Source organism: Mastigoproctus giganteus, chromosome 11 (assembly GCF_048544385.1).
Source record: "Mastigoproctus giganteus isolate SK-2022 chromosome 11, ASM4854438v1, whole genome shotgun sequence".
NCBI lineage: Eukaryota > Metazoa > Arthropoda > Arachnida > Uropygi > Thelyphonidae > Mastigoproctus > Mastigoproctus giganteus.
In genome coordinates, this window is record NC_143585.1 from 60,621,883 (window position 1) to 60,636,636 (window position 14,754).

A 14,754-nucleotide genomic window follows, 5' to 3' on the forward strand; every position below is an offset into this window, starting at 1 on the left:
TTGGCTGAATCTCTATATGATCTGAACACAGAAAGAAAATAATGCTAATTAAATTCAAAATCATAACATATGCCATGGCCACTACATTATAGATTTAATTAGAAAATGTAACAAATGAAATGTAAATTAATGCTGAACACTAAATCATAATGAACATGGTTAACATTAAAAAAATCATTTATAATCAAGTAATTATACAAAAATGACAGAATTATTACCTACAATCCTAACAATATTAGGGTGGTTTTGACTCAAGTAGCAAAATTGCACTTTGCCAAGTAAAACCTAATCTTAGAACTAGTTTCATGGTATATTTAGTGTTCCTTTTTCTACAATAGCCTTATTGCTAGAAAGCTTGTCCCTTTTATTTCAATGGCATTATAAATACCCAACAGGTATCACATTATCAATATTATCATACAAATAGTATAAGTTTATGTACAATATAAGCTATTCTTTTATGTTCCACAAATCTTATTTTGTTCTCCATAATTTTGAGAATGTTCTGAGGTGTCTTCATGCAACTTATGTGGTTGAATGTGGAGATCCTGAGAAGAAAAGAAAAATGTCATTTGAGAGAGGTTAGTAATTTTTTATCATACATATTTCTTTCAAAGGTAATAAAATTTAGGTATTAAAAGATATTCTAATATTATCCCAATTAATATAATATTAATTGGAATAAATATTCAGGAAATTGAAATAAAACAACATTTACTGTTACGGGTATGAAATGTCTGAAATACAGCAACCTTAGGACCTACAGATTGCTGGTTTTTGGAAAATAAATTCAAAGCTGCCAAATTTTGACTTTCAAAAATCTGCAGATCAGGCATTTGTAAACAGGAGGTTTTTGGGTCAAAACAAGAACATATCTTGGAGTAATTAATTGGGTCAAACAGGTGAAAAACAGAAGGAGTTTCTGCAAAAAGCAGGAGTTCTACCAGAAAAAAGAATTTTTGGAAAAAGTAAGAGGTTTTTTTTAAAGTCCACAGTACACTATAAATTACATTTCACTGGCAAAACAGATATTTAGGACTGGCAAGTTTAACTGTAAGAACAATTATAAAAAATAAAGAATTAATTTTAGCAGCGGGGAAGACAACTGTTCCACTGCAAGCAACTAGGGCTAGGCCAGCTATTAGGATTGAAATGGAGACACTTTAACTAATTTTATTGAAGATAATATCCAATGCAGAATTCAGTTAAGTTAAATTTTATAAAATAAAAAAAAAAAAATGTGGAACCATTTAAAACTAGTAAGAGCTGGTTGAATAGATTTAAAATCCAAGGAGAAGCCACAAGTGCAGATCAAGGAGCCGTAACTGTCAAAAAAGAACTTGTTAAAATTATTGAAGAGGGGTATTATGTGTTATAATTCTCAACAAGTTTTTAACATGAAGCAGGACTTTTTTGGAAACGAATGCCTAAAAGAAGTTACATATTGAAAGAAGAAAAAAACATGCCAGGTTTCAAAGCAGCGAAGGATTGGTTGACTTTATTGTTGGGTGGTAACATTGCAGGGGATTTAAAATTAAAACCCCTTTTAGTTTACCAGAGAAAGGGCCAAAGTATAACCCAAAATCGACACATTTTTCATGATTAAATTAATTAAATTAAATCAATTTAGATCAATTAAATTCATGATTTTAATTGGAATTTTAAGTTTAATTTTGATACATAAGTAGTTACCACATAATTATATACGTATGTAATGCAGAATATTTTATATGTACAAATATTTGAATATTAAATATTTTGACCAACATTTGTGCATCATTTCACTACCGTTTATTATTGATTAGGAAATATCCTATTGCACCAACTGCAACTCACAAATACATATGTTACCTTATGGGAATGCGGCACTCACTTAGTGCGGATTCACTTAGCGCTCTGTTTTTCCAGAACGAATTATCAGCATTAAGCAGGGGGTCACCTGTATATGGGCCCTAGGTTACGCTTAGAGTGGTTTAGTATCAATGTTTCTGTTTTCTTAATATTGCCTACAAGTACCCAATTACTTTTGGGCAGAACTTTGCCCCCCTGCTGGAGAGCCCCCAGTAAGGCCCACCAGAGTAATACAGTCTGTCCTTGTATAGCACGATAGTTGCGTTCCTAGAAACCCTCGTGCAATGCGAAATCGTGCAATATAAACAACAGGCCCTATGGGAAAAGTAGGGTCAGGTGCCGACCACCCAAGATTGAACACACATTTGGAACCAAAACATTACCAAACAATAAATAATCGAGTAATTTTAATCGTTATAAAATACGTTAAGTATTTTATAACGATTAAAATACATAATAAAAATATTATAATAAAGTATTTTTAGTATTTTTTAATACTAAAAAAGTATTTTTTACGAATAAAATACGTATTTTATTCGTAAAAAATTTATTATATTAAATAAAACAGTCGTAATAAAATACTTACGTATTTTATAATACGTAAGTATAAATTATAATACGTAAGTCGTAATAAAATATTGCTAATGCTTTTGCTTCTATCGTAAGCAAACTTGCTTTTTGTTTGATTTTCTATCCAAACAGATGACAGCCGTTCCATCTCTTCCAATTCTTGTCTTAATCTAATGGATTTTAATTACACTGAGTTGTTTTTATTTTCTCTGCATTCTTTGTAATTCTCGGCGTTGCCTGATTTAGGTCTATAGCACGTGCAATATCACATTTTTTTTTTTTTTTTTTTTTTTTTGGTTTGGTAGTTGTTGGCGCATCGGCTTCTGTGGCCATAGTGCACCTCCCAAGGTTTTTGCAGTACTTTGATCCAAGCCCGAGGCGGGAATCGAACCCGCGACCTTTGGGTTGCCCGGCAGGCACTTTACCCACCTGGCTAGCCCGGTCGGCGCAATATCACATGGCCTTTCATTTCGCTCAAAGCGTTTCACAATTTCATATTTTTTCTCTATCGACAGAAGCCTTACGGGGGAAACCACGGTGGGCCGGAGGCCGGTGTGATTTGGCCATAAACCGTAGTATGAGGCCACTATAAATTTTCCCGGTTAAGAATTTTTGATCCAGTCCGCCTCTGTTTATCGATATTGCTTCTTTTTTTTTTCTCTGAATCTGCAGTGTCTTAGAGAACGCTTCCTTTTCACACCTTTTAAGTATTTTACTCATTTTTAGGGAATAAAGCACAATTACAAAACGAGGAGGCACGCTTGATACACATAAACAAAGCTGCGCGCGTGTAGCAACTGAATAAACAACACCGTAAAGGTCGAGATACACTATTAACACCTCACATTTTACTAAAGCACATTTCTGGGGGTTACTACCATAAAACAATAAAAACAATTTACAGTTGCGTTTCTGCTAGTGAAATCTGTTATAAACTGGTAGTAAACTCCATCTAATTGCATTTGCTATTATATCGATAACTGGAATTGTGTTGGTTTTTACGTTATTATGGTGAAATGTGTTTCCCCTTTACTGATATAAAACACATAAATACATTTTCAGAATCTTCTTCATTCCTATCATGTTGCGTTCAGTTGGGGTGATTCCGTGTTCGACTGCCATTTCTTGTAAACACAAAGGCGAATCGTGTATAAGCGAATTCGGTTCGTGTTATATAAGATAACGTTCCCCTATTTATAAATCGTGTATGATCGAATTCGTGTAATGTAAACACGTGTTATACGAGGACCGACTGTACTAATATTTTTGGGAAAATATAAAATTACTTATTTTTCAGAATTTTTATAGTGCCCACTACTGGTTAGGTTAGGAGATACAGATTCACAAAGTTGCTGTGATTTTATATTCTCATACAGGTTTTAAATTGTACTTTATTGGGTTATTTTGTTCTGACATACTCTTTGATATTGCTAACTTAAGGAAAAATGTCAGATGATGTTTCTCAGTCATCCATACTGGATGACTTGACTGTTGCCCCCGAAGTTTTGGAGGCTAACTTGAACGAATTGCAGGAGCCATTCAAGAAATTTGTAGATTTAATGGGACAGGAGTTCCTACTGTTGCATTCAACTCTGGTATAATTGAATAACACTGTAAATAGTCAATGTGGTAATGAATTTGCAGCTGATGCCCTGACATTGGACTTCATCTTTGCGTTAAAAAATAACCTTTTAGATATTTTGAGAGATGGTGCTAATGTTACCTCTTCTATGAATATAGAAGAGTCGAATCTGGAATTCAATGGGCAGGTGATGCTGGACCTAACAATAGAGAATGAGAAAGTGAAAGCGAGGATAGAAGAGAATTTGCCTATGACTGTCCAGGCCCCTAGCTTTGCTAGTGTGACTGCCTCTAAAATAGGCACACAGGTCTCGGGTGATAAAGGGCTAATGCCAAAGCATATAGTAATTGTAAGAGCAGGACAGAATACACCTGCAAAACTAGTGAAGAAGTGAGACAGGAAGTCTCAAAGTCTCAAAAAATTTTAAATCTGAGTTTAAACAGTTAAAAATAAGATCAGTGAGAAAGGTATATTGATAGAATAGTACATGAAAAAGGTATATTGATAGAAACTGCATCACAGAATGATTTAGATAAGCTTAAAAGCTGTAATGAAGTTGTCTGTGGACCTACCAAAGAAACTCAAGCCTACGTTAATAATTTATGACATCAATAAAGATGTCTCTGACTCTGACTTATTAGATGATCTTTACGACAAAAATTTGACTGCTTCAGCCTTCCCCTTTAGAAAATACTAGATTGCCACTGCCCTTTACCACCAGCTGTGTCAATTTCTAGTTTAAATTCATAATTATTATTAATCATAGTAAACAAAAATTGCAATTCATTAGATTCCAATCATATCTTGGTTCAACAGATTACCAGGTGCTTCGTCAATCTTGTTTGAATGCTACGAACATTTGAACTCTGAATGCATTCTGAAGAAAAACATTAAACAGATTTATTGATCTTAGAATAAAGAAAAACAATTAATATTAATTATATATTCCTTACAGAGGTATCATTCTTAGCAAGATTTAATTTCTCCGTTTCTGAAGACCTGATTTCCAATAAACACCATGTTGACTTTGTTTTTGCTGTATCCTGAAAGAAACAAAATTTAATTTTAATGAAAGTAACTTTTAATTTCAAAACATAAAGAGCAAAATGAGCACTTGATATCCATAGACTTCCCAATCTGTTGTTTCTCCTATCCATCACTCACTACTTAACAGTATTTTCATGTCCATTGTCATGTCAAATGTAATCTTATATATATCCCTTCCTATCACTCACCAAGGATACTCCCAGTGAAAGAGAGATTCTCACACAAAGCCTGGAAGAAAACTGGTTCTCTGCCAATTTTGTGCCTTACTTTATTTTTTGGAGCAAACTGAGTGCCCATCTCTGAAAAGGTAAATAAAGCAAGATAAGACAATAAGAGCAGTCCTCCTTATAGAAATGAAATTGAAAATTATTGCTTATTTAGAAGCTGGCAGACAAGCAGCAGATGTAAATATAGAATACCTTAAATATTCTTTTGGCAGCATGGTACACAGGTGTATATCAAGAAATGGAAATTGGTGAAATAATGAGCACTTCATCCTGCACGGAGTGTAATCTTTCTTTAATTTCTTAAAGAATTACGATTATTCTCAGACATTTCGTGGTACTTCCTGTACCACTTCCTCAGTGGTTGACCTATTAAATTATGTGGAGTTCATTTACACAGATTTGTTAATTTGATTACACATTTCGTACATGTTAATATTTAGTCTTTAGTTCTTATATGCATAACAGAACATGAATTAGTCAACAAACGGCTATTAGTAAGCATCTGGTAAAGATTAACTTTAGCCATTTAAATATATATTTTTAAATCAGTTAATATCGTTAACAAGATTAAACTTTTGATAAAATAAAATTAAATTAAATTAACTTAAGTAAATAGATAACTATGAATACTTAAATTCCTGTAATGCTATCCTTAAGACTCCATCAGCTTCACATACTAAGACAGTGGTTTACAATTATATTTATATGTTCTATACTGTAGGATTAGACATCTCAAATGTCTAATCCTATAACATCCAAACCCCTACTCTCTCTCTCTCTCTCTTTTTTTTTTTTTTTTTTTTTTTTTTTTGGTAGTTGTTGGCGCATCGGCTTCTGTGGCCATATTGCACCTCCAAAGGTTTTTGCAGTACAGTGATCCAAGCCCGAGGCGGGAATCGAACCCGCGACCTTTGGGTTGCCGGGCAGGTACTTTACCCACTCGGCTAGCCCGGTCGGCCTCTCTCTCTCTCTCTCCACCTCATCCTTAGGTATAAATTATGATGGCCCTAGGAGTCAACCTGAGTTTTGATTCAAAAAATAATTCTTAGTTTGAGAGTACAGTATAGAACAGTGGTTCCTGAACTACCGAGATCTTGGATCCTTTCAAAAATCAAAAGTTTAGGGACTCCTTCAAAAAAAAAAAAAAGTTTGCAGACCTCTACACACACACGCACACATTTCTCTGTGTGTATATATGTATGAACGCGGGGTTTTCTGAAAAGAAAATTCACAGTTTTATGTTTAAAACAACTCAACTTTATTCTTATTTTTACATAAATATATAATAATAACTTTATCATCAATTTGCTATATATATTGACGTAGCCGAGTGGTTAGGAGCGAGAGTGCTTAGCACGCATTCCTTGAGTGGACCGGGGGTTCAAGCCCATGACTACTAAATACAATAAATATTTGTATTGACGATTTATTGTAAACTCTACTGACTTGGTTGTCGTGCCAGAGTATACACAGAAAATTTAATTTAATATAGAACGAATAATCTGACCAGTTCAGAGGGGTCCATTTCGTGGATCCTCTGGAACTGGTCTATGGACCCCCTAAGGGTATGCGGACCCCAATTTGGGAAGCGCTAGTATAGAACATATAAATATAATTAATTGTAAACCACTGTCTTGGTATGTAAGGCTGATGGTGTCATAAGGACAGCATTACAGAAATGGAGGTACAGAAATACCCCGAAGTTACGCGATAGGTGGGTCCGACGAAAATCGCGTAAGTCGGGGTACAACTTTGCATATAAATACATATAAATTTTGCTTAATTGGGACCAAGGACTAACAAAAACACTAGTTTAGAAGAAAAATATTAATAAAATTGCAGTTCTTTATACATATTAATACAAAATATGTATTAAAAAAACAAATGACTTACGTTAAAAAGTTATTTCGATGTCGATGGCTTCATAAAATCTAACAAATTCGTCTGACGACACAGCGCGTTCCTTTTTTTCACGCAGAATTTCTTCGTAGCAAGCTAATAATTTTTTTATTCCTTGCTTTGTAGCTATAACGCGTTCTTCGTTGGAGTCTTATGTTTTCTAAAATTTTTAAGCCCTTTACAATTGAGATCTTTTCAATTTTCAACCTGTCAAGTTTGGAATTGTCATGTGCTTTTCGCCGTTGCTTCATTTAGGCCTGTAGCACGTGCAATATCACACGGTCTTTCATTTCGCTCAAAGCGTTTCACAACTTCATATTTTTTCTCTATCGACAGAGGCGGACTGGCCATAAGCCTTACCGGGGAAACCCCGGTGGGCCAGTGTGATTTTGGCCATAAACCATAGTGTGAGGCCACTATAAATTTTCCCGGGTAAGAATTTTTGATCCAGTCCGCCTCTGTTTATCGATAATTGCTTTTCTTTTTCTCTCTGAATCTGCAGTGTCTTCACCAGGACGCTTCCTTTTCACACCTTTTAATTTTACTAATTTTTAGGGAATAAAGCACAATTACAAAACGAGGAGCACGCTTGATACGCATAAACAAAGCTGCGCGCATGTAGCAACTGAATAAACAACACCATAAAGGTAGAGATACACTATTAACACCTCACATTTCTAGGGGTTACTACCATAAAACAATAAAAATCCAGTTGCGTTTCTGCTAGTGAAATCTGTTATAAACTGGTAGTAAACTCGATCTAATTGCATTTGCGATTATACCGATAGCTGGAATTGTGTTGGTTTTTACGTTATTATGGTGAAATGTGTTTCCCCTTCACTGATATAAAAAACATAAAAGCAGCAAAGTTGAATTTTGTTCATCTTTCGCTCTCATTCTCCGCCGTCTCACCGTATATCGATAACATATGAAAAACGACCTTGAAGATAGTGGGCGGCAGCGTTGCCAAACGAAAAAATCAAGAACCGCGTAACTCCGAGTTCGCGTAAGTCGGGGTAGCGTAAGTCAGGGTATTACTGTATTCATGTCTAGCTATTTACTTAAGTTAATTTAATTTTATTAAAATTTTAATCTTGTTAACTATATTATTAACCAATTTAAAAAATTAGCTTTATATGAGGGTGAACTGAAAAGTAATGCTCCTTAGTTCATAACTTCAGCATTAGATGGTGTAGCAAGTTTCAACATAGTAGGTTTTCCATGTGGCAAACAGTTTCTAGTTAGTATGTGCACAGTAACATTCCTGTGTAGTTTTTGGTTTTACAAGTTATATCGTTTCAAATGGAAGCATGTTTGAGTACACAATTCTAATAATGTGTAATTATTGATATTCTGACTGCCAAAAATATTAGATCTGGAAATTGGTGAAATAATGAACACTTAAACCTATGTGGAGTGTAAACTGCCTTTAATTTCTTAAAGAATTACAGATTATTCTCAGCCATTTTGTGGTATTTCCCATATCAGTTGTTCAGTGAACTCTTGTAATGCTGTCCTCACATACCAAGTTATAAACTTAGTATGTGAAGCTGATTATTTCACCAAATTTGCTCATTATTTCATCAATTTCCAGTTTTTGATATACCTGTGCACCATGGCACTAAAAGAATATTTAAGATCAATATTAGATCTGTTCAAATTCACCACTGATTACTAGCCGTGTATAAGGATAAAACCCATCAATTATTTGTGAACGGGTTAAAGGCAGTGAATGATCAGAGTCAAAGCTAGTGACCAGTAAAGTCAACTGACAGACACAAAAAAAAAAAAAAAAAAAATTAAATTGTGTGTCAAGCAATCAGTATTTCTGAAACTTTTTCTGCAGAGATTTCTAAAGAACATATTCAGGACATTCTGTTCAAGCTAAGGTACAGAAAGATATGTGCCAGATGGATCCCCAGGAAGCATATAGAAGTGGAAAAGTGCATTTGTCAACTTTTGTCCTGTTTCGAACTTGTTTTTGTTTTGTTTGTTATTTGGTTTTTAGATAGGTTTTAGATAAACCTAGGTTAAGAAGACCAACCCTCAAAGACTTAAGTTACAATAAAGTTTTGCACTCTGCTTAATATGGTTCCATTACATTCTAAAATGGTTTTTTTTTTCCCATATAACATATTATATAATTATAATTTACTCAGTACTGTTTTAGATTTTTGCAGACATGAAGAAATATACTTTAGCTTTTCTAATTTATTTAATCTCTCTCACCCCAACAAATCTTAAAATTTTCAAATTTGACTCTAGTTTAAACTTACTGAGATTTTTACACCAGCCTTAGATAATTCATCTCTAAGATTGTCACAAGCTAATTGTAATGCTCCAATATCCATTGAATCTGGAAAAACAGAAAGAGTCTGTCCAGCTGTGTTTCCTGAAAATATAAAGAAAGTGATAAAGTTAGAAATGCATGAGATATAAAGATATGAAAATCAGTTGCACATATTATAAATATTTAATTAAAGGACAACTTAATAATGGAGCCACTGGTTAGAGGTGATACAGAATCACCTAGACAACACTGCAGTAATAGTTCAGACAGCATGGGTTTGTTAAGGGGAAGTCTTATTTGACCAATTTGATTGGATACTAAGATGTGGTCACAAAGGAACTGGATGCAAAAAATAATTTTGATATAATATACTTGGATTTCAGGAAAGCTATCAATACTGCTGCACATGGAAGACTACTGTACAAATTGGAGTGGTATGGCATTAAGAGCAAGTTGCTGCAATGGAAAAAGGGATTGTTGAGTGGGAGATGGCAGACAGTGGTAATAAATGGACACTGCTCTAAGTGGACTAACGTTATTAGTGGAGTCCCCCAGGGTTCGGTGCTGGGCCCATTGTTGTTTTGTGTATTAACAATGATATTGATGAAGGTATATCAGATTTAATGTCCAAGTTTACAGACGATACAAAGGTTGCCATTGTTAATGACAGTAAAGGCAGTATGCTACTGCAACAGGATCTAGAAAAGTTAGGCAGATGGGCTGAGAAGTGGCAACTAAAGTTTAACATTGACAAATGCAAAGTACTGTATATGGGTAGCAGTAACCCAAGAGAAATGTACCAACTGTGTAGTGCTACACTTGGGGAGGTGGAGAATGAAAAAACTTTTGGGTAATTGTGCAGTCAGATACGAACTTCTCTGAGCAGTGCAGACGGGCTGCCAGAGCAGGTCATGGAGTTTTGTGAATGATATATAGGAATTTTGCTGACCATTGCTTTATACAAAGGGAGGTGATTATCCCTTTGTATAAGGCAATGGTCAGGCCGCATTTTGAGTACTATGTACAGGTCTGGAGGCCTCATTTTAGGAAGGATGTAGAGTTGCTAGAACAGATACAAAGGGAGGTGCATTTACAAAGAAAGGCTTACGTTCTGCAAATTTCAGCATCTGGAGTTTAGGCACCTGTGAGGTGATCTGATTGATGTGTATAAGGCTTTGAATGGTTTGAGCAGGCTCAATGCTGATGGGATACTTCCGCTCTTGTTCAGACTAAGAACCTGAGGGAGCATAGATTCAAATTGAGGAAAGACAGTTGTAGAATAGATGTGCAGAAGTTTGCCTTTAGCCAGCGGGTAGTTGATTGCTGGAACAGACTTCCATCTTTTGTTGTGGAAGTTGATAGCTCACATAAATTTAAGGCTGAACTAGACAAACATTTGGAGTGACCGGATGGGCGAAATGGGAAGGTTTTTTTTTTTTTTTTTTTTCCCGCTCTTCTTGGCTGATGCTTTCTTGCTTTCTTGTATCATATGCCTTGCTTTCTTGTATCATATGCCTCAACAAATGCTAATGCTAACTTAATTCTTTTATTAAATTTATTATAAGTATGATGTTTACATCTACACAGTGATTCTAAAGTCTAAATTTCCATCAGAATAAAAACATTAAATTGATTTAATAAGCATTAAATGGTTTAGATACAAAATTTAATTCAGTACAACTTTTAAATTTTTATTTTTTTTTCAAGTCTGTTTTTAGCTTTTGCTGCTGATATCATAACTATTTGAAACATATCACTCCAAGGCATCAAAAAGATTCAGTGCTAGGAGCAGCACTTCAGTAAAATAATTTGTGATTTCAGGAGCTTGGTACATCCTGTAGATCATCAAAAATCAAGCCGTCCACAAATTGTGAACAATAATCCGATGTGCAGCAAAATTAAACAATTAGAACTGAAATTCTTGAGTCACCGAGAAAGCTAGCACTAAATCATAGTGTTAGTCAAGAAACAATCTTCTTCACTACCAAAAAGGCTCTTCAGTTCATGTCACCCCAAAAATGTTCCCACTTCTTATGGACGTAGCAAAACTCTTTTCAGCCTCTCCACAAATCAAGAGTTGGAAAATTGTTTTGCTAACAAGATCTTCACAACCCTTTCTATCTACTATACTACATATGGGTAATAATAATCTCAGATTAACATACCAACCATGTGGTACTACACACTCAGGGCGGTGGAAAATGAAAAAGGCTTCAGTTGTGTAAATTGCAATGTCTGGAGACTAGGCACCTGCAAGATGATCTGATTGAGGTGTTTAAGTCTCTTTGAATGGTCGAGTAAGCTCAATGCTGATGATATTCTTCTTCTTGAGGAAGGGGGGACATAAATTCAAATTGAAGGATGGTTGCAGGATAGATGCACAGAAGTTTGCCTTCAGCCAGTAGGTAGTTATTGTTGGAAAAAAACTTCCATATGATGTGTGAATGTCTGTAGTTTGAATAATATTTTTTTTTTGCCACTACTACTAACACTAAATGTATGTAGGTCACCTGTAATGAGTTTTCTTGAGGAATATGAAAGTTTTGTAAAAATTGAAGAAGTGTAATACATAAATGAATTTTATTGTATAAAAAGTATTACATAAATTCCCATACAAGGAACCACTTAATAATTGGAAATATTTTTGGATGCCTTAATGAATTCTGTTATCAGGCCTAATCAGAAAAAAACACGGCAGCCGGTTCTAACCAGGGTAGAAGACAGGATAAAGCATCAAATTTTTCCTGATTAAACTTGATGATGAAATCCAATAAAGAATCCAGAAACATTTCCAATTATTAAGTAGTACCATGGGAGTTTAACTTATTTGTAATACTTTATACATGGTAATATTCCCTTTAACGTGTTTTCTACCACTGACTCATATATAGGTCAAACATTATCTAAGCTTGCACAGATTTCAGCAATGCCTGTATTTTGTTTATAATCAATTGTGTTGCAAAGACTTAGTAAACACTATTTGTTCTTTGCTTGTATTGAGGTTAGTTTATGTAATAGAATAAACTTTTGATAAAATTTTGAGATTTGTTCTAATTTGCATCTCAGCCCAAAATTATCTCTTAGCTATAAAATGCAGATTAACTTTACAATCATTATTTATATTTAGGCAAATAACAGAGGAACTCCTCAACATCCCAAAAAATTATGGCAGATGTAACACATTTTCTCAAATAATAGTGGCAGTGAACACATTAACCTTTTCCAGCTTATGTACATAAGCTACCATATATAGCCACACCCTCGACCTTATGTAAGGGTTGCGGTCCGTAGAGTTCCGTGGTTTTTAAATTCTATACAGTGGGACCAACTGATAATGCTACCAACAGCAAGTTCTAAATGAGAAGCATTCAAGGAATTAATTGTGGAAGCTACTAGGCTTTTCATACTGATTAAGAAATACTGTTCAAGGTTAAGCCTAAATGGATGTCAGATGAACTAATAAGACTCATGGCAGAAAAGAAAAATACATGGGATGCATATAAATTATCAGGCAACACAGAAGCCTATGGTAGAGATAAACTAGTCTGTAATCAAGTCACAAAGGAGGTTAGGCAAGTGAAGGCAGATTATGAGAAATCTTTGGCAAAGGATGCCAAGAAAAACAGCAAGGACTTCTTTACTTATATAAACTCTAGAAGGAAGGAGATGAATCAGATTGGTCCACTTGATATAGATAGTTCGATAATGAATGAGGAATTCTGTATGGAAGTAGAGGACAGAAGCGTATTAAACTCTAAAAGGGAGCTTAATGACTTTGTAATAACTGGGAGCAAAGTGGAGGAGAAATTGTTGAAGTTAAACATACGAAAGGCAACTGGGGTGGATGTGATCTATCCAGTTATATTTAAAGGAGATGGCAAAGGAAGCAAGCAAACCCTTAGCCATAATTATTAGAGCATCCTTGGACTCACAGCGGAAGTTCCCCACAGACTGGAGAAGTGCAATTGTATCCTCAATTCACAAATTATTCACAATAATTCAAACACAGCATGGGTTTGTTAAGGGAAAGACTTGTCTGACGAATCTGACTGGATACTATGATGTGGTTACAAAGGAACTGGATGCAAAAAAATAAATCTGATATTATATACTTGGATTTCAGTAAAGCTTTTGATACTGTTGCACATGGAAGACTACTGTACAAATTGGAGCAGTATGGTATTAAGGACGGGTTCCTACAATGGACAAAAGAGTGGTTGAGTGGGAGAAGACAGAGAGTGGTAATCAATAGACGCTGCTCTTTGTGGGCTAATGTTATTAGTGGAATACCCCAGGGTTCAATGTTGGGCACACTGCTGTTTTGTATATTTATCAATGATATCGACGAAGGTATATCAGGCTTAATATCCAAGTGGGCAGATGATACAAAGGTTGGCAGAGTTGTTAATGACAGTAATGGCAGTGTGCTACTGCAACAGGATCTAGAAAAGTTGGGCAGATGGGCTGAGAAGTGGCAACTGAAGTTTAGTCATAGGAGTGACCCCAGAGAAATGTACCAACTGTGTGGTAGAAAATGAAAAAGACCTGGGACTAATTGTGCAGTCAGATATGAAGTTTTCTGAACAGTGCAGACAGGCTGCATAGCAGGTCATTGGGTATTGTCAATGATATAGAGGAATTTTTCTAGTAGGGAAAAGGGGGTGATTATCCCTTTGTATAAGGCAATTGTCAAGCCATGCCTTGAGTACTGCATACAGAGAAGGGCAACAAAATTGGTGAGGGGAATGAAGAGGTCCTCTTACCAAGAAAGGCATAAGTTCTGCAAATTGCAGCATCTGGAGACTAGGCACCTGGGAGGTGATCTGATTCAGTTGTATAAGGCCTTGAATGGGTTGAGCAGGCTCAATTCTGATGGGATTCTTCCTCTTTCTCAGATTACAAACCAGAGGGGGCCATAAATTCAAACTGAGGAAAGACAGTTGTAGAATAGATGTGCGAAAATTTGCCTTTAGTCAGAGGGTAGTTGATTGCTGGAACAAATTTCCATCTGTCATTGTGGAAGTTGATAGCTTAAATAAATTCAAGGAGGAATTGGGCAAATGTTTAGAGGGGAATAGATGTGTGAAATGGGGGGAGGGAGGGTTGGCTGATGCTACATAAGCTTGCTTTCTTGCACCACATGCCTCTACTACTACTACTAAGTCGGAATTTCCCTAAATATTTAAGCAGCACTCGTAACTGTGAGCTGAATTTGATCGAAGCAAAAAAGAAATGTTCGACGAGCATGTAAATAGAATTATTTATTTAATTTTTTTATCTCGCGTGCA

The 14,754-nt window shown here is 35.2% G+C and overlaps 1 protein-coding gene across 1 annotated transcript in view; it reads right to left on the reverse strand.

The window, feature by feature from the left end:
• Positions 1-438: 438 nt before the first annotated feature.
• The window catches only part of LOC150078046 (putative cysteine--tRNA ligase, mitochondrial), a 110,123-nt gene continuing 95,807 nt past the window's right edge, over positions 439-14,754 (reverse strand). Inside the window, exons 12-14 of the mRNA XM_090384852.1 lie at positions 9,453-9,568; positions 4,957-5,046; positions 439-548 (exon numbers count right to left, since the gene is read on the reverse strand). Of these exons, the coding sequence (XP_090240978.1) occupies positions 459-548; positions 4,957-5,046; positions 9,453-9,568 (296 nt within the window). The 3' untranslated portion in view covers positions 439-458. The remainder of the gene's footprint in view (positions 549-4,956; positions 5,047-9,452; positions 9,569-14,754) is intronic.